Source organism: Rhincodon typus, chromosome 6 (genome assembly GCF_021869965.1).
Source record: "Rhincodon typus isolate 14 chromosome 6, sRhiTyp1.1, whole genome shotgun sequence".
Classification (NCBI taxonomy): domain Eukaryota; kingdom Metazoa; phylum Chordata; class Chondrichthyes; order Orectolobiformes; family Rhincodontidae; genus Rhincodon; species Rhincodon typus.
Genome location: NC_063337.1, coordinates 93,075,009 through 93,095,664, shown reverse-complemented (window position 1 = coordinate 93,095,664; position 20,656 = coordinate 93,075,009). Strand labels below are relative to the sequence as shown.

At 42.0% G+C, this 20,656-nt stretch overlaps 1 protein-coding gene across 1 annotated transcript in view; it reads left to right on the top strand.

Annotated features, from left to right (window-relative positions):
* LOC109914955 (sodium leak channel NALCN) overlaps positions 1 to 20,656 on the top strand; it is a 67,605-nt gene that overhangs the window by 35,664 nt on the left and 11,285 nt on the right. Inside the window, exons 14-18 of the mRNA XM_048598412.1 lie at positions 354 to 452; positions 872 to 965; positions 5,378 to 5,484; positions 6,952 to 7,026; positions 15,312 to 15,431. Of these exons, the coding sequence (XP_048454369.1) occupies positions 354 to 452; positions 872 to 965; positions 5,378 to 5,484; positions 6,952 to 7,026; positions 15,312 to 15,431 (495 nt within the window). The remainder of the gene's footprint in view (positions 1 to 353; positions 453 to 871; positions 966 to 5,377; positions 5,485 to 6,951; positions 7,027 to 15,311; positions 15,432 to 20,656) is intronic.

Sequence of the window (20,656 nt, the reverse complement as noted above, 5' to 3'; positions counted from 1 at the left end):
TATATTTTCAGGGCCAGAGAGTCTGTTTTGGCATTAATTAAGACTTGCTACACAGCTAAAATTATTCATGCTTAATTGTATCAGCCCCAACTTTCTCTGGCACAGTTACTAGGTAACTAGTTGAAAGATCCACACCCATAATCCATCTACCAAGGAGGTACCACTACAGCAAAACTGTGGTAGATCCAGTCAAACTGGAAAGCAACTTCCTGATTTCTGTCTTTAACTGTAAGTGTACAGATTCTGGAATTTGTGTTCGATTTACTTCTTAATAATGAGTGCTGATAGCCTCACTGTTATTGTTAACACAAAGCCCATGTCACTGTATCTAACTCTGAACTGTCTCTCTCCAGATTCACGGCATCTACATCCATGTCTTTGTGTTCCTTGGCTGCATGATTGGACTGACTCTCTTCGTTGGAGTCGTCATTGCTAATTTCAATGAAAATAAGGTAATTTTGGTGGCTGCTATTTAGGAACTCCCTTCCTGGCTCAACCTCTATGGTTTCCAAACTAAATAAAATGGCAAGATAAGGAATTGATTTCATTCTGTTTCATAAAACCCGTGGCACAATCAGTTCTCTTAGCTCTTAGACCCATCAATGATCAAATGTCAAAGTTATTGCTACCATTCTGATGCTGCATAATGTAATGAAAAAAAATGCATCACTTTAGGAAGTCTATCACACCCTTGTGTTTTTCCATTGGATCTTTATATTTAGTTTACTTTGCACTATAATTAAAATTTATTGTATATATCGATTGGCAAAGCATTCGTGTACAGTGATCCAACTAATCTTAATTGAGATGAAAAATGTATTTCATCGTGTACTGATCTGTGAATTCATGTTCTGGTCTGATTCTTTTTTAGGGCACTGCCTTATTGACTGTAGACCAGAGGAGGTGGGAGGATTTGAAAAGTCGATTAAAGATAGCCCAACCATTGCACCTTGCAGCTCGTCCTGGTAGATTCTTTTCAGTCTAATTGAGAAAACATTTCAAACACCTTCAAATCTTTTTGAATTTACACAGGAGAATTTATAATATCACAGATTAACCAAAGAATAGTCCCTTTTCTTCAAATCAGTTGTCTGTTTTATCCTACAGTTTTCATAAGTAACCATGTGAATTACAATCTTAATCTCCTTTCTTGACCTCCTACTCTGTAATGTACCTTGGGATGCTTTCGACTTTAAGTTAGAATGTAGAACTGTACAGCACAGGAATGGGCCCTTCAGCACACAATGTTGTGCCGAACATGACACCAAACTAATCCCTTCTGCCTGCCCTTGGTCCATATCCCTCCATTGCTTGTGTATTCATGTGCTTATCTAAAAGTCCCTTAAATGCCCCTATTGTATCTGCTTCCACCAACACCCCTGGCAGCGCATTCCAGACTCATGCCACTGTGTAAAAAATCTGTCCTTCATATTTCGTTTGAACCTTCTCCCTCTCTCCTTTAATGCATGCCTCCTAGTATTAGACAAGTTGTTGTTGTTTCCTTTATCCATGGTTATTGCACCTCAAGAAGCACTATGCCTCTGGCAAGTTGTGCGGAATATAGCGCCATACAGCAATAACTTACATTTACATAACACTTTCATAGTAAAACAACGCAAGATGTTTCGCTGAATAAGTAGAAAGCAACATTTGACACAGGGCAATGTAAGAAGATATTAACTCAAGAGCCACATAACTCCACCAAGATCCATATAATTAAAACTCCGATCAGATCAGAAGCTGGGCCAATAGATTGTAATTTTGTATATTGCTCTCCGTGCTGCCCTTCTTGTTGGGGAGATGTTTACAAATTTGGTACAATAATAGCTGCCTGCAATTACGCAGTGTAATACATAAACTTTTCTTAGATATTCCTGTCATTTACGTACCGTATTTATATATCATGCATGAAAAAGAATTATGTTTGAACTCACTACTTCAATGGATTGATTCCTTTAGGGTTTGCTGCGAAAATGTAATTACACCTACTTTCCAAGTAAACACTTCAAATACTAACACCACCAAAACTCATTTTTAGCTTTAATTGTTTAATTTTAATTCCTTTGTTTGATGTGGGCATTACTGCAAGGCCAGCTTTTATTTCTCATCCCTAACTACCCCCTGGAAAAGTGGTTTTGAGATGCCTTCTTGAACTGCTGCAGCCCATGTAGTGTAGATACACCCACAGTGCCGCTAGGGAGAATTCCTAATTTAGTTAGTTAATTCCCAATTCCCTTGGTGATATTCAGAATCTGCCCATTGCATTATGAAATGGAACTTTGGTGGTATCTAAATAAATTAAGGGTGAGATGGCAGCATAGTGGTAATGTCATAAAATCAATTGTCCAGAGGCCTCTAATGCTGTCAGGTCACAGGATCAAATCCTACCAGGACAGCTGATATAATTTACATTCATTTCGTATTTCTGGAATTGAAAAGTAATCTGAATTATCAGAAAAACCCAACTGATTCTTTAATGCCCTTTTAGAGAAGGAAATAGGCCGTCCTTACCTGGTCTGGCCTACAGGTGACTCCAGACCCACAATCATGTTCATTCTTAATTGCCCTCTGAAGTGGTTTAGCAGTCATTCAGATCAAGAGCAATTAGGAATGGGCAGCAAATACTGGCCTTGTTGGCAATGTCCACATCCATTTTAAAAAATAAATCATTTGAAATATGATGAGATTTAAAGGAAGAGATGACTTGAATACAAGCCATTCAGTAGTTTGTAGCAGGAGGATTTTAAACTTTATCGTGTGTTTACAAGAAGCTGAGAATTCTAAACACGATTTGCTTGATTCTATCTGTCACAAAAGTAGAATTGAGATATACCTGCTGGTGAAACAATTTTGGAACTGGAAATTATACCATGTGTACAGATTAATTCATTCACCCTCTCCTTTTGCCATTTTTCTTTTACTAGCCAGTAAATCTTATATTGTTCAGAAACTGTGTTCACGTTATAGTTTCAACAAATCTCTACCGTTTCAAAGAAAGAGACAAGTTCTGCTTGAATGTGAAATGAGGGCCGTGGGCTTATTTCTGAAATTAAAAATTTATGGTTGATAACTTAGGTGTCCTTGTTATAAAAGAAGTAGAAAAGCCTTCGGGACGTGGAATAAAAATATATTTGCAAGGATGAAGCCAGATATGTGATGCTTTTCCTGTCAGGAAAGGACAAACATAACTTTTCTCTTGAAAATCAATTGTGAGGAGAGTTGGGATATCTGCTCAATGCTTTTAAAATCACGGATATTTGTGATCAAATAGATGCAGAGAGAATGGCAGTGCGGATGGGAATTACACACAGGCATCCTGTGGAATCCCCATCCTAGCAGGCTGTGAAGGATTTGCCAGGGAAACTACATTTTCTGCTGGGAATTCTCATGTGTCTGAAACCTTCTGGAAGTACATGTTTAAAGTGGAGAATTTGGAGGATTCAACTGAATTTAATTAAATAGTTACTCAAGAAAAGATGATTAAATACCTGGTCTAACTCCTGAGTAAGTATTCAACTGACCCCCCAGTCAAACTACAAACCCCCCATCTACACCTCCTACAGACCCCTTACACACTCCACCCCTCCCCCACACCACTACCGTCACGACCCAATACTCTGTCTCTATGCTTGGGTCTAGGAAGCCAATGCACCCCCACCCCCACAGGACCTAAAACCTCTGTCATCCATTGCTAGACTCAGCATGCACATATGCGAGCGCGTGTGCGCGCGCACACACACACACACACACACACACACACACATGAAGGCCCAGTGGTAGTATCACTGGATTGTTATCAGTGACCCAGGTAATGTTCTGGGGGGCCTGGGTTCAAAGCAGATGGTGGAATTTGAATTCAGTACCTATCTGGAAATAAGAGTCTGAATGATGGTCATGAATCCATTGTCGATTATCAGAAAAACCCTTCTGATTCATCAGTGTCCTATAGCGAAGGAAACTGCCATCCTTACCTGGTCTGGTCTACGTGTGACTCCAGACTCACAGCAATGTGATTGACTCTTAACTGCCCTCTGGGCAATTAGGGATGGGCATTAAATGCCAGCCTAGCCAACGAGGACCACATCCTGTGAATGAATTTAAAAAATACACACCCTCTGACATAACCTCATCCCACCCTCCACAACCCTGGGACTCACACCCCACCCCTCCTTCAACCAACCCCCACTCAACCCCAGACCAGAGCCTGATGACACACCCCTCACCCACACCTCAAACCTTGAATAACCCCCTGAACCCTGATACCTCTGTCCTGGGCCTGACCTTTTATCTCCCACCCACCCCTGACTTTTCCCAAAAATTACCATCACTTACCTATCACCCTACTTTCCCGGCACCTATCCCCTGCGACCCAATCCCCTACCCACCTCACACTTTACCTATTTGGCACTGTACCACCTACCCACCTGGCATCCTACCTTCTTTGCATTCTAATATCAAAATGACCTTACGTACTTACCCTTTCACAGGAGCTGTCAAAGTGACTATCTGTGATGTCAGACCACCAAAATGCTGAATACATCAACTGATTACTGTGAAAAAAGGGACATTATATGCCTCCCTCTGGCTGTTCTGTACTAACGGTGACCTATTAGGTTGGAAGAACGGCTCAGCATTTCTGAAAGTGCCGTGATGGGAATCTCTTGTCAGAAATGGGGCCCTCTTTTGTTTTGTGATAAAGAAGGACAGCGTGGGAATCTGTGAGAGATTTTCTTTCCTCAGAAAATCTAGCGTTCTGTTTCCACTTGTGAGACAAAGAAAACCTAGGTGCCATCATTATAAAATAGTTACCAAGAAATCCAGTAGGGCATTCAGTAGAACCTTCCTCACACAGAGAGTGGTGAGAGTACAGCTGAAATGAATAGTCTGGGCATGTTTAAGGAGAAGCTGCATAAAGATAAAATGAGGGAGAAAGGAATAGAAGGATAATGTTGAAGAGGTGAGATGAAGCTGGGGCAGGAAGAAACCTGAACTGGGCCTCTGCTTCCTGCCACTCAGCCCATTTTGGATCCAATATTAAAACCGAAAGAACTGCAGATGCAGAAACAAGAACAGAAATAACTGGAAAGGTTCAGCAGGTCTGGCAGTATCTGTGGAGAGAAATCAGAGTTAACGTTTCGGGTTGAATGACCCTTTCCTCAGAACTGAGGCCAGACAGTTCTGAGGAAGGGTCGCTCAACCCAAAACGTTAACTCTGATTTCTCTGCTGAGCTTTTCCAGCAATATCTGTTTGTGATGGATCCAATTTGCAAGATTACCCTGGACCGCATGGGCTCTTAGCTTCTCAACCAGTTGGCCATGTGAGATCTTGTCAAAAGCCTTATTGTAAGTTTTTTTTTAATTGGGCTTTGTTTTCCAGACAATGGTGGCTTCCGAGCTAAAATGTATGATATAACCCAACACCCATTCTTCAAGAGAAGCATTGCAGTCCTCGTCCTTGCCCAATCAGTGCTGCTTTCATTGAAGGTAAGGACAGCAATTGACCGTGTCTGCATTAAGGTCCATTTGTCATTCTTTTTGCAAATTGACATGGGTTTGTGAAGCAATGATCCTGTGAGTTCTGTGTCACTCCTTTTGTGTATCTGCGTGTACTTGAGCTGCCAGAGAGCAAGGTCCGAACTCATCGAGTACATAGAGCAAAACAAACGTGTTCTTTGTAGCCAGGCCAGCTTGTGTTTGATATTAGCGATGGCTGAGTGACCCATGGGTTCACATCCAGTTCCAGAGGCCTGAGCACAAATTTCAGGCCGCCATGTGCAGCACAGAAAGAGTGCTTTGCTGTTGGAGGGTTAAAGCATATATTCTTCAACCAATGTCAGGCTTACTGGAATTTTTAGTTGAAATTACACTGGCCACTCCTCTTGTACACCCACAGTGTTTTCAGGGAGGAAGTTGAAGAAGGTGGCTGCCCACCATTTTCACAATGGACGATTAGGGATGGCAGTAAATCCTGTCCTTGCCTGATGCCCCAATATCCCTTGAGCGACTTTAAGAAACATACAAGGATACAGATTTTCCAATCGTTGCTGTTGTTGGGAGTTGGTTGTGCGCATGTCAGCTTTTGTGTTTCCAATGTTACAACAGTGACAGCATTTCAAAAGTATGTACTTTCTTGGCTGTAATGACCTTTGAAACGATCCTGCATTTGTGCCAGACACTATAGAAATGCAGGCTTTTTCACCTTATAATTTAGACACAATGGGATGGATTTTACATTCCCTGTTGGTGGGTTTGAGGGTGGAGTTCATGTTCCCATGCACCTACTAACCCAACCCAATAGGTCTGAAATATTATTGGACCCAGGGGAAGCTTCAGACGGCTCAACATCTTTGGTACAATAACTTGCCTCCTTAGGACCTCATCTTGCCACATCCAGTATGTCATGGGGAAGCTAGTGTCATGTAGAAAGTCCAGCAGCATTAGCTGTGCAATCCAGGGCGGGGGGGATGCCACCTATAGCAATCTGTGGTACCCAACACCTTTCATTACATCACCCCTCACCTTTAGCCCTCCCCAAGCTTCCTCAAGCTGTCAGCTCCCACTAGCCCCCCAACCAAGACCTCTGACTCCATCTTCTCAATGCAGTGGCTCCACATGTTGTCCCATTAGTGGCCACCGCTCTGGGTTGGCGCTGCTGGGTCTACCGAGCTGTCTGTCTTCCGATTGGCCAGCAGCTCTCTAAGGAGGGACTTCCTCCACAAACAGGAACACAAGTCACGTCTTAAAGCAATTGACTGTGCTCCCAGCATTTACTTGCTGCAGGGTTAGAGTGGGGACTGTATGTTCCACTCATTGATGTTTGAGCCAGTGGGGTGGTACCATCCCAGTAAAATTCAAACAAATGGACAAATACATTTCTTGAAAATTAAGTGCTACCTTTGTACAATATAAATGAATACACACTTAAGAATTTGCTTTCTTTCTATCTTACAGTGGGATGTTGACAACCCCGTTACAGTTCCTCTGGCAACAATATCCGTCATTTTCACCTTTATTTTTGTCCTTGAGGTAACATTATGTTTGGTACCTTTTCTCCCTTGTCTGCCAGATGTTTGGTTGAGTAATACCAGTGTTCATTATCATTATTTCCTCAATTCTCTGCCAGTGTTGAAGTTTGCTTTTACCGATGCACAAGGTCACTTCTTACTGACAGAACTTTTTCTTTTAACTGCGACGATAGCTACAGTAGAGGAGCACTTGTAAGAATGAATGTTATGGCCCTATTTATTTTAGATGAAACACTCTCAGATGCGCAGATGGATTTTCTTAATTCATTTGTAAATAGATAGAACTTATTATTTTTACTGATGGTTTTCAATATTGCACATATCTGTGTGTACTGGGAATAGCACAATGTCATGATCAGGGCAGCCTGTAACTGCAATGTGAAATTACTTTTTAAGAAGTGGAGTCATTGAGGACCAAGTACAATGACTTTCCTCTTGATGTGACCCCAAGTTCTGCATTTACTTTTTAAATTACTTTTCTCTGAACATTATTTTCCTGTGTACAGTTTAATTGGAGAGTGTACCCTGGAATGATGCAGGAATGAAACTGAAATCTATTTCCTGTTCTTTTCCTTCTGTCTTTCCTGTAAAGAAAGACTGGTGCAGGAAAGTTATTTGCAAAGATCCCTCCAGGACTTTGCCTATGCTTCCATTCCTTACAAAGTCACAGTTACCAACAAAGAAGGTGCAGTCCATCTTCCCGTGTTATATTCCCAGAAGCCTAGTGCTGAAGGATAGAACTGGTACCTATATCGACACACTTCTTTGGAAGAATTTATTAACAGAATAGCACAATACAAGTACGCACTTCCTAATGCAACCACCGTAGTTTCAGATCGTTCCTATTTACTTATTTAAGTGCTTCATCAGTTAATGCAGACCATCATTAAACAGAATTAATATACAATTAACTCCCCAAATGTAAAAACAATTCATCTCCAATCTTAGGAGTGGTGAGTGGGTGTGGACCATTTGCTGTCAGGCAAAGAATTAATTTAACGACAAAAACCAACATCAACCTCCAGCAGCAATTTTGCAGTCAGAATAAATTAATAGGAATATAAAGTCCAATTTATCATCCTTAAAACATCCAATTTCTAATATGTTATCCAAAATGAAGGAATATTTTTAGTCTTATGAATTTACCAATACTTTCTTTCTAAATCAGCAAAGAATAAAATAAGAAAAATGTTATTAGGAAATGCAGATATCATTAATGATTTGACCTTACTTTCTTAAGATTTTGTTACTAAATAGGAGACTAGGGCTGAAAGGTTCCCAAATCTAGAAATGCCTCCAATAGATAAAGAAAACTAATGAACAGCAGGTATTGATATGGAGGTTAACCACTCTAATACCAAATAATAAATTGTGTAGGTCTACTCATGAATACACAGCCATTTAGATTTTTAACAGACTGATACAAGATTTTGCACTGTCAGCTTTCAAATTATGTCCAGTTATGCAAAATGATTCTCTGACTGCAAATGGTTAAATTATAAGTACGAACTTAACTGATTGTTTTCCTTCAATGCGAGAAGATTAAAGAGTCATCTATTGAGATGTTTACAACGAATAAATGATTAGGCCAGGTAGATAGAGGTAATTTATTCTGTCTGTATGAGGAATGCTAGAACAAATGGGCATAACCTTATAAATAGAAATTCACTGGTGATGTCAGGAAGTATTTCTTCAAACAAAGGAGAGTGGAAATCTGGTACTCTCTTCCTCAAAAAGACACTAAGGCTGAGGGTCAGTTGAAAATTAAAGAACTGAAATCGGTAGATTTTTGTGGATTAACAATTACAGAACTAACATGGAAAGGTGAAGTTAAGATACAGAACAGCTATGATCTCCCTGAATGGCGAAACAGCCCCAAGTGGATGAATGACCTTCTTCAATTCTTGTGTACCAGTAAGTGAGTTAGTTACTGCAGAATTCCCAGACTTGGTTCTGATTTTGTAAGCACATTATTTATATGATATGCCCAGTTCAGATTTTGGTAAATGAAAACAACCGGCATGTAGACTGGGGCCTACAGGAAGTTGCCTCCTGGTCTGGAGGGTTTTAATTATGGTTAACTCAGTTGGACAAACTCAGATTGCTTTCACTGGAAAGACAGAGGCTGAGGGGCGAGTTGATAGAGGTTAACAAAATTGTGAGATTCATAGATAGGATGGATAGTCAGAGGCTTATTCCCAAGATAGAAATGTCAACTATAAGAGGGCACAGGTTCAAGGTGAGAGGGGAAACGTTTAGGGGAAACTTTAACATGAGTATATATAAGTGTAAACTGATAAACATAAACCATTCATTGAGTCATTAAGTTATACAGCACAGAAACAGAGCCTTAGGTCCAACCAGTCCATGCCAAACATAATCTCAGACTAAACTAGGCCCACCTACCACGCCCTGGCCCATATCTCTCCAAACCTTTCCTATTCATGTATTTATCTAAGTGTCTTTTAAACGTTGTAACTGTGCCTGCATCTGCCATTTCCCCAGCAAGTTCATTCCACACATGAACTATGTAAAACTTTGTCTTTTTTAAATCTCTCTCCTCGCACCTTAAAGGTATGCCTCCTAGTCTTGAAATGCCACGTTGCAATGAAAGGACACCTACCAGTAATCCTAGCTATACCCCTCATGATTTTATAAACAAGTATATGGTCACCTCTTAATCTCCTATGTTCCAGTGAAAAAAAGTCCCAGCCTATCCAGCCTTTCTTTATAACTCAAACCTTTCCTTCCCTGGCAACATCCTGGTAAGTCTCTTCTGAACCCTCTCTAGCTTAATAATATCCTTCCAGTGGGGGAGTTTCATTGGAAGTGCATCCTGAAAATTTAGAAGGCTGTTGTGCCAATTTTTCAACCTTTAATGAGTGATTAGAAAATGTACTACTGAGTTTCCAATTTGAGCTGCTGGAGAAGAAGTGTCCTAATTGCAGACCAAATACAGAGACAGGAAATTATTCTTACCAGATTGCAGTATCCAGTTAATGATTGAAGCTCAGGCAGTTAGCAATATTATTCAGGATTTTACATTCCGCAAAAAAGCAATAGTATTTATTAGTGGCTTTGAAGAATGATACCTACAAAGATCTAATGATCTCTTTGGTATGGATCTCCCCTTCCCTGGTGTCTAGGCACGTGATGTCTAGAAACAAACTAGGTAGCTACTTGGAGACAGTAAGGGACTGCAGATGCTGGAAGCCAGAATCAATAGATGTGAAGCTGGAAAAGCACAACAGGTCAGACAGCATCAGAGGAGCAGGAACGTCAGCATTTCCTGACAAAGGCTTTCAGCCCAAAACGTTGACATCCCTGCTCCTCGGATGCTGTCTGACCTGCTGTGCTTACCAGCTTAACAGCTATTGAAACTAGGTAGCCAATCACATTGAAGCATTTGCACAGACAGAAAAGCAGGATGTTAAAAACACTCAATAGCCTTCACTTTTAATTTAGAGTTTCAGGTAGTAAAATAAGTAGTTATGTTTGATTAAAATAGAAACCAAAGATAGAGATTTTTACAAAGTTTTTTAATTTTTAAAAATCTTTTTTGAATTTAAAAATTTTGTGGGATGGGGGTGTCACTGGCTGGGCCAGCATTTCCTGCCCATCCCTTGTTGCCTTTGAGAAGGTGGTGGTGAGCTGCCTTTTTGAGCCGCTGCAGACCACCTGCTGTGGGTTGACCCACAATACCATTAGGGAGAGAATTCCAGGATTTGGACCCAGTGACAATGAAGGAGCAGCAATATATTTCCAAGTCAGAATGGTGAGTGGCTTGGAGGGGAACTTTCAGGTGGCGGTGTTCCCACATTTCTGCTGCCCTTGGCCTTCTAGATGGAAGTGGTTGTGGGTTTGGAAGGTGCTGCCTGAGGATCTTCGGTGAATTTGTGCAGTCCATCTTGTGGATAGTACACACTGCTGCTACTGAGCGTCGGTGGTGGAGGGAGTGGCTACGTGTGGATGTGGTGTCAATCAAGCGGGCAGCTTTATCCTGGATGGTGTCAAAGCTTCTTGACTGTTGTTGGGGCTGCAGTCATCCAGGCAAGTGGGGAGTATTCCATCACACCCCTGACTTGTGACTTGTAGATGGTAGATGGGCTTTCGGGAGTCAGGAGGTGAGTTCCTCGCCGCAGTATTCCTAGCTTCTGGCCTGTTGTTGTAGCCAAGGCATTTATGTGGGAGTCCAGTTGAATTTCTGATCAATGATAACTCCCAGGATGTTGATAGTGAGGGGTTCAGTAACGGTAATGACATTGAATGTTAAGAGGCGGTGGTTGGATTGTCTCTTATTGGTGATGGTCATAGCCTGGCATTTGTTTGGCACGAATGTCACATGCCACTTGTCAGCCCAAGTCTGGATATTGTCCAGATCTTGTTGTATTTGAACATGGACTGCTTTCGCATCTGAGGAGTCGCGAATGGTGCTGAACATTGCGCAATCATCGTCGAACATCCCCACTTCTGACCTTACGATGAAGGGAAGGTCATTGATAAAACAGCTGAAGATGGTTGGGCCTAGAACACTACCTTGAAGAGCTCCTGCAGAGATGTCCTGGAGCTGAGATGACTGATGCCCAACAACCACGACCATCTTCCTATGTGTCAGGTATCAATCTAATCACCAGAGAGTTTGCCCCCGATACCCACTGATTCCAGTTTTTCTAGGGCTCCTTGATGCCATACTTGGTCGACTGCAGCCTTGATGTCAAGGGCTATCACTCTCACCTCACCTCTGGAATTCAGCTCTTCTGACCATGTTTGTACCAAGGCTGTAATGAGATCAGGAGCTGCGTGGCCCTGGCGGAACCCAATTCTGGGCGTCACTGAGCAGGTTATTGCTGAGCAGGTGCTGCTTGATAGCACTGTTGATGACACCTTCCATCACTTTACTGATGATTGACTGTAGATTGATGGCGAGGTGTTTGGCTGGTTTGGATTTGTCCTGCTTTTTATGTACCAGACATATTTGGGTAATTTTCCACATTGTCAGGTAGATACCAGTGTTGTAACTGTATTGGAACAGCTTGGCGAGGGGAGCAGCAAGTTCTGGATCACAAGTCTTCAGTACTATTGCCAGAATATTGTCAGGGATCGTAACAGTGTACAGTGCCTCCACTGTTTCTTGATGTCACGTGGAGTGAATCGAATTGGCTGGAGACTGGTATCTGTAATGCTGGGGACCACTGGAGGAGGCCGAGATGGATCATCCACTCAGCACTTCTGGCTGAAGATTGCTGCGAAAGCTTCAGCCTTATCTTTTGCACTGACATGCTGGGCTCTTCCATTATTGAGGATGGGGATATTTGTGGAGTCTCCTCCTCCAGTGAGTTGTTTAATTGTCCACCACTATTCATGACTGGATGTGACAGGACTGCAGAGCTTTGGTCTGATCCGTTGATTGTGGGATCACTTAGCTCTGTCTATCATTTGCTGCTTATGCTGTTTGGTGTGCAAGTAATCCTGTTTGGTGGCTTCATCAGGTTGATACCTCATCTACAGGTATGTCTGGTGCTGCTCCTGGCATGCCCTCCTGCACTCTCCATTGAACCAGGGTTGATCCCCTGACTTGATGGTAATGGTTGAATGGGGGATATGCCGGGCCATGAGGTTACAGATTGTGTTGGAGCACAATTCTGCTGCTGTTGATGACCCACAGCGCCTCATGGATGCCCAGTCTTGAGTTGCTAGATCTGTTCGAAGTCTGTCCTATTTAGCACGATGATGGTACCACACAACATGATGGAGGTTATTCTCAGTGTGAAGGCGGGGCTTCATCTCCACAAGGACTGTGCTTTGGTCGTTCCTACTAATACAGCTGCAGCTGGCAGATCAGTAAGGATGAGGTTAAGTATGCTTTGCCCTCTTGTTGGTTCCCTCACCACCTGCCCCAGACCCAGTACAGCAACTATGTCCTTGAGGACCCAACCAGCTCGATCAGTAGTACTGCTGCCTAGCCACTTTTGGTAGTGGACATTGAAATCCCCCACCCAGAGTACATTTTGTGCTTCCTCCAAGTGTTGTTCAACATGGAGGAGTATGGCTGAGGGAGGACAGTATGTTGTAATCAGCAGGAGGTTTCCTTGCCCATGTTTAACCTGAAGCCATGAGACTTCATGGGGTCCAGAGTCAATGTTGAGGACTCCCAGGGCAACACCCTCCTGACTCTATACCACTGTGCTGCCACCTCTACTGGGTCTGTGTTGTCGGTGAGACAGGACATACCCAGGGATGGTGATGGTGGTGTCTGGGACATTGTCTGTAAGGTATGATTCTGTGAGTATGACTATGTCAGACTGTTGCTTGACTAGTCTGGGAGTCAGCTCTCCCAATTTTGGCACTAGCTCCCAGATATTAGTGGGGAAGTGTTTGCACGGTCTACAGGGCTGTTTCTGCCATTGTCTTTTCCGGTGCCTAGGCAGATGCCAGGTGATCCATCCGGTTTCATTTCTTTGAGATCTTGTAGCAATTGGTACAACTGAGTGGCTTGCTAGGCCATTTCAGAGGTCAAATGAGGTCAACCACAGTGCTATCTGTCTGGAGTCACATGTAGTCCAGACCAGGCGAGGATGGCAGATTTCCTTCCCTAAAGGACATTAGTGAATCAGATGGATTTTTAATGACAATCGACAACCGGTCATCAGTAGATTCTTAATTCCAGATTTATTTTTAATTGAATTCGCATTCCTCCATCTGCCCTGGCAGGATTTTAACCTGGGTCCCCAAAGCATTATCTGAGTCTCTGGATTAATAGTCTAGTGATAATACCAATAGGCCACTGCCTTCCCAGATGTGACTTTTCTTGTCATTTTGAAAATAGTTAGCATTACATAAATGTAAAAAATAGATTTTTGGAGCCAGCTGGAGTGTTTAAAAGTAATTATGAAGTTAATACACTGCTTAAAAATGCAGTTACACACTCAACAAGGTACTACTTTTTCGAAGGTTTTTTATAATGAGACTAACAAAGTAATGAGGAAACACTCTTGTCAATTTAATTGATTTCCCACTAATTGTTGCATGGAGTTTCTTCGACAGTGGACCCTCTGGAAAAGTGTGAAATTACTGACAATAACATCCATGTTTCCCCACCGTTCTGCACATGTACAGCCTCAAAACCTGCTGTCGATTTCAGAGGAGTAATGAGAGTGAGTGCTGATAGTTTTGTTGTCATCACCACAGGCAAAACCCAAGCAAGAAAAATTCCAGAAATGGAAATTTGCAATATCGTTTAAATGGATGAAAACACACAGTGAAAAAAAATGAAAGGAAAAATGATGTGCAATTACATTTCACCATAAATTGCAGCATATATACCCCAGAGTGTATCAAGATAATAAACCGTAAGAAGAGCTGAGATTATGTCATAAACCAAAAGATAAAGGCTTGAACACCTTATCACAATCACAAGAGACTGAAATTTTGCACCATTTTCGATTAGAAGTTTCTTGATTGTTGACAGATGGACAATGATAGATGGCAGATTTTCATCACACAATTTGAAAAGGCAAGCAATTGGGGATTTATTGCACTGACTGATGTAAAGGAATAAAATAACGTGGTCCTGTACTCTATCAGGACTTATAAACAATCTCAATATTCGAGACATGTCCTTCAATATTGATTTTCCTGATTAAATTCAGTAAAGATCTGCAACCTGGTGAACTCACTTACTTTAGTTTCTTATCCCTTGCTAAACTCTTGCACTCCAGAGATAGGCTCAACTGTCCCAGGCACAACCTGAGTTCTCACTAAAGTAGTGGTTCAGATCTGCCTTTCAAATAAACGAACCAAGCCGATATTAATAATCTGCGTTAATGATTATTTCTATCACTTGCACAATGATGTCACATACTTGTCAAGTGTAAAAATCCAGTTAGATGCATCGGTACCATTTCTTTATGGGTTGGTTGGTGCCTTAAGTCCACTCTCTCGGAGAATCCGAAAGATTGTTGCTATTAAATCCAATAGGGAATTTAGGAAGACATGTCTTGTCCGTCCTAGAGAGCAAGGATCACAAGGAATGGTTGAGGGGAATATATTTCAGAGAAGCCAAGAGGAGAAAGGAATAGTTGAACAGGATAGGATAAGTTGAGAGTGAAATGAAGAGGGCTGGCTGTAGGCTTATATGGAGCATAAACGCCAACATCAATCAGCTGGGCTGAGTGGTCTGTTTCTGAGCTGTATATCTTAAGTGAACTTTGTAAAGAGGTTTCTGAGCTGAACAATAGTCCCAAAAAATGTGTGTTTGAACAGGATGATCTTTTCTGTTTGTTTCAGGTAACTATGAAGATCACGGCCATGTCACCATCTGGTTTCTGGCAAAGTAGACGGAACCGTTATGACCTGTTAGTGACATCACTTGGTGTAATATGGGTTGTGTTACACTTTGCTTTACTTGTAAGTAATCCATCAATTCACTCATTCCCACAACATGCTGTCAATTTCAATGGACAGTGTTGCTTACTGATTGATATCACAGCTAGGTGGGTTCCTAAAATAACCGCTTTTACAGATTCTTATGTTGACATCCATCACTGAAAGAGTGACAGAAATTTGTGCTGCCAATGTTTTTAAACATAACCACAACCTAAGCTGTAATTATACCACTGTGTCATCAAGCTCCTTGCTGAACATAGAAAAACAGGCCATTTGGCCCAGAAGGTGCAGGCTGTTGTTCAGTATCCACATGATCTTCCTCCCAATCCATCAACATAACCTCCTGTTCCTTTTCCCCTCATTTGTTTATCTAGTTTCATTCTAAATGTACCCTGTTTGATTCATCACACTTACTCCTCGTGATGGTGAGTTCCACATTCTCACCACTGGAGGGGTGATAGCCTAGTGGTATTATCGCTGGACTGTTAATCCAGAGACCCAGATAACGTTCTGGGAACCTGGGTTCGAATCCTGCCATGAATTCAATAAACATCTGTAATTAAGAATCTAATGATGACTGTGAATCCATTGTCGATTGTTGGGGCGAAAACCCATCTGGTTCACTGATGTCCTTAATTAGAAACTACCATCCTTACCTGGTCTGGCCTACATGTGACTCCAGACCCACAGCAATGTGGTTGACTCTGAACTGATGGTCAATAAATGCTGCCTGGCCAGTGACAACCCTCATCCTGTGAATGAATAAAAAAAAACTCTGTGTAAAGATATTTCTCCTGAATTTGATATTGGATATATTAGACACTGGCTTGTATTTATGGCCCTCTAATTTTGATTTCCCCCCATCTTCCTTTTCTCTATCAAACCCCATTATAGTTAGGTCATTCCTCAGAATTCTCCTTTCTAGAGGAAAGAGCCCTGCCAATTTAGACTTTCCTGATGGGAGTTACCTCACAATTCTGATGTCACGCTTGCAAGTCCATTTTTTTTGGCACTTTCTCCAGTGCCTATATGGAGACCAGAACTGAGTGCAGTATTCAACCTCTGGTCTAATCTCTATCCTGTGTAAAGCATAGGTATTGTATTTAAGCTGAGATGTAAAACCAAGGTCCCATCAGCTCCCTCAGATGGACATAAAAGTTCCCATTGCCACTATTTTGAAGACTAGCAGGAGAGTTATACCCAATATTCCATCTAATATTTATTGCCTAATCAATCTTGGAACAACAGACAGAATGGTCTTATAACACATTGCAACTTGTGGGAGCTTGCTGTTCACAAATTGGCTGCCACATTTTCTACAGTATAACATTACTACACTGCAAAAGTATGTCATTGGTTAAAAAGCTCTTTGAGGCATCCAGTGTTTGTGAAAAGTGTGAAATACATGGAGAGCTTTCTTTCTCTTAACAAAGCTCTCTGGTCGCGCAGTTATAGGAAGGATTTTACTAAGCTGGAGAGAGTTCAGAAAAGATTTACCAGGATGTTGCCAGGTATGGAAGTTATAAGGAGAGGCTGGATAGACTGGGACTTATTTGACTGGAGCGTAGGAGGTTAAGGGGTGACCTTATAGAGGTTTATAAAATCATGAGGGGTATAAATAAGATGAATGGCAAGTGTCTTTTCCCTAGGGGGGAATTTCAAGACTAGGGGGCATAGTTTTAAGGTGAGAGGAAAAAGATTTTAAAAAGACATGAGGGGCACTTTTTTTTCACACAGAGAGTGATTCACGCATGGAATGAGTTTCTGGAGGAAGTGGTGGATGCGGGTACAGTTACATCGGTTAACAGACATTTGGATAAGTACATAAATAAGTGTTTGGAGGGATATGGGCCAAGTGCAGGCAGGTGGGACTAGTTTGGGACTATAGTCGGCATGGACTGGTTGGACGGAAGGGTCTGTTTCTGTGCTTTACGACTCTATGACTTTATGACTCTTCCCCGAGAAATAAAAAATATAATAAATAGGAGCATGTATAGGTCATTTAGCTCATTAAGTCTGCTCCACCATTTGATAAGATTGTGTCCTGCCTGTCCCCTTATTTCTTGATTCCCTTGTCTATCAAAAATCGGTGTAACCCAGTCTTGAATATATTCAATGACTTAGCTCCACTGTTCTATAGAGGAGAATTCCAAAGGTTAACAGTCTGAGAGAGAAATTCATCTTAAATGGGAATCTCCTTGTGTTTAAACAGTGTCTCATAGCTCTAGACTCCCGTACAAGAGGAAACACCTTCTCAGTACCCACCCTGTCAAGGTCCTTCAGAGCTTTAGCTTTCTCACTGAGCATAGATCCATCCTGCCTTACTTTTCCTCATAAGACATCATTCTATGAATCTATGAATCCCTTTAACCACTATTCAAAATGGCACCAGATCATGGCAACAGTGGAAAACCTTTTCACTCTATTTTACTGCTTTTCTCACTGTAAAATGCACATGACATTAAAACGAAATTCATTCAAATCATTCATTCACCTGTTGAATCTTCTCTGAATTATTTCCAATGCAAATATATCCCTTCTTCAGTAAGGAGACCAAATCTGTAGACAATATTCTTGCAGCCTGTACAATTGTCGCAAGTCATCATTACCTCTATACTCCGTCCATCTTACAATTAAGGTCAACATTCCAATTGCCTTCTTCGTTACTCGCTATATATGCACACATGTGATTCCTGTAGAGGGGAGGAACACAGGGCTATGTTTGTTTTGTCTACAGCCTTAAAGTTATTCACACAGTCTTGCATCATCTACTTATCAGAGAAACATAGAACATAGGAGCAGGAGTAAGCTATCCAACCCCTCAAGCCTGCTCCATCCTTCAGTATGATCATTGAGCTCAATACCCTAATCCTTCCTTCCCCTCCCATATCCTTTGATCCCCTTTGTCACAAGAGCTATATATGTCTCCTTCTTGGAAACACACAATGTTTGGCCACAACCACTTTCTGTGATAGGTAATTCCACAGGCTGCCCACTCTCTGGGTGAAGAAATTTCTCTTCATCTCAGTCCTAAGAGGTTTATCTTTTATTCTTAAACTATGACCCCTGTTCTGGACTCCCCTACCATCAGGGATATCGTTCCTACAACTAACCTGTCTAGTCCTTTTAGAATTTTATGTATATTTTTCTATAAGTCCGCTCCCATTCTTCTAAACTCCAGTGAATACAAAATAAAAACCAAAAGAACTGCGGATGCTGTAAATCAGGAACAAAAACAGGAGTTGCTGGAAAAGCTCAGCAGGTCTGGCAGTTCCTTCACAGATGCTGCTGAGCTCTTCCAGCAACTTCTGTTTTTGTTCCAGTGAATACAAGCCTCACTGACTCAATCTCTCCTCATACATCACTCCTGCCATCCCAGGAATCAATTCAGTAAACCTTCACTGCACTCCCCCTATAGTAAGACCATTCTTCCTTAGGTAAGGAGACCAAAACTGCACACAATATTCTGGGTTTGGTCTCACCAATGCCCTGTATAATTGCTGCAAGACTTCCTTGTTCCTGTACTCGAAGCCTCTTGTTACGGAGGGCAACATACAATTTGACTTCCTTACTGCCTACAGTACCTTGAAATTTTGAGAAATGTCATTTAATTCCTCATCTCAATCATTAACATATATTGTGAATAGCTGGGGTCCTAGTACTGGTCCCTGTGGTACCCGACTAGTCACTGTCTAACATTCAGATCGATCTATTCCTACATTTCCTCCTCCGAGGATGCCCCACCACCTCCGAGGATGACAGGGACCTCAGCCGCGTCCGACCCATCTCCTGCATTTTTGCTCCCACCCCCTCGCTTCCCTCCCATGACAACGATAGGCTCCCCTTGGTCTTCACTTAACATCCCGCCGGCATCCACATCCAAAGGATCATTAGCCACCATTTCTGCCACCTCCAGTAGGGTGCCACCACAAGACACATATTCCCTTCCCTCCTGTATCAGACTTCTACAGGGACTGTTCCCCCTGGGGCACATTGGTCCACTCCTGCTCCACTCAGAACAGCTCTCCATATACCCACGGCAACTTCCCATGCAATCACAGGTTTTTTAAAAATTCATTAACGGGATGAGGGCGTCTCTGGCTAGGCAACATTTATTGCCCATCCCTAATTGCCCAGAGGGTAGTTCAGAGTCAACCACATTGCAGTAGGTCTGGAGTCACATGTAGGCCAGACCAGGTAAGGATGGCAGTTTCCTTCCTTAAAGGACATTAGTGAACCAGATGGGTTTTTCCTGACAACTGATTCATGGTCATTGTTAGACTCTTAATTCCAGATATTTTATTGAATTCAAATTCCACCATCTGCCCTGGCAGGATTCGAACCCAGGTCCCCAGAACATTATCTGGGCGTTTGGATTAACAGTTCGGCGATAACACCACTAGGCCATCACCTTACCTTTTACCCCTGCCTAATAATTGAATCCTGTATGACTATTGCATTTAGAAACTTTTTGCTCTGCCCCTTTCGGCAAAGCCAACCGCAGTGCCCCAAATTTGGCTGTTTCTGCTTTTCCCTGGGAGACCATTCCCCTTAATAGTGTCCAAAGTAGTATATCTGTTTTTCAGGGGAATGGCCACAGCTGATTCCTGCACTACCTGCCTAGTTCCCTCACTCTGCCTGGTGGTGAAATTCTTAACCTGCTGTTTATTTCAACTTGTGGGACCCAGTGCATAATTATTTATTCCCTTCTCTATGAAATCACCCTATGAAATGGGAACAATAGGCCAAATACTGACTCTCGCTTTGCCAATTTGAAATTTCGCAGGAACTTAATTAGTCATCACTTAACATCAATTAGGAGATGATTTCTTGTCTTTATGTGCATTCTCTATATGAAGCAAAGCTGACAGTATACACAGTATGTAAATATGCCTCAGAGGTAGAACTTGAGCCAAGAATTCAGATCAGAGGCAGAGGACAATTACTCAGCTTCCTCCTCCCTCTGTCACAGCTCCAAATTCAATGTGTGTGCTGTATTCCTCAAATGTCTGTTTTGTTTCTACAGAAGAAAGCAATATCATCAGATTAGAAAACTCCCCAAAACTTTTCTGCCATTCAGTTATAACATGGACTGACTCGAACTCTACCTATTTCCCTTAGTTCCATATCCATCAAGAGATAACAAGGTGTAGAGCTGGATGAACACAGCAGGCCTAGTAGCATCAGAGGAGCAGGAAGGCTGACATTTCGGGCCTAGACCCTTCTTCAGAAAATTTTCTGAAGAA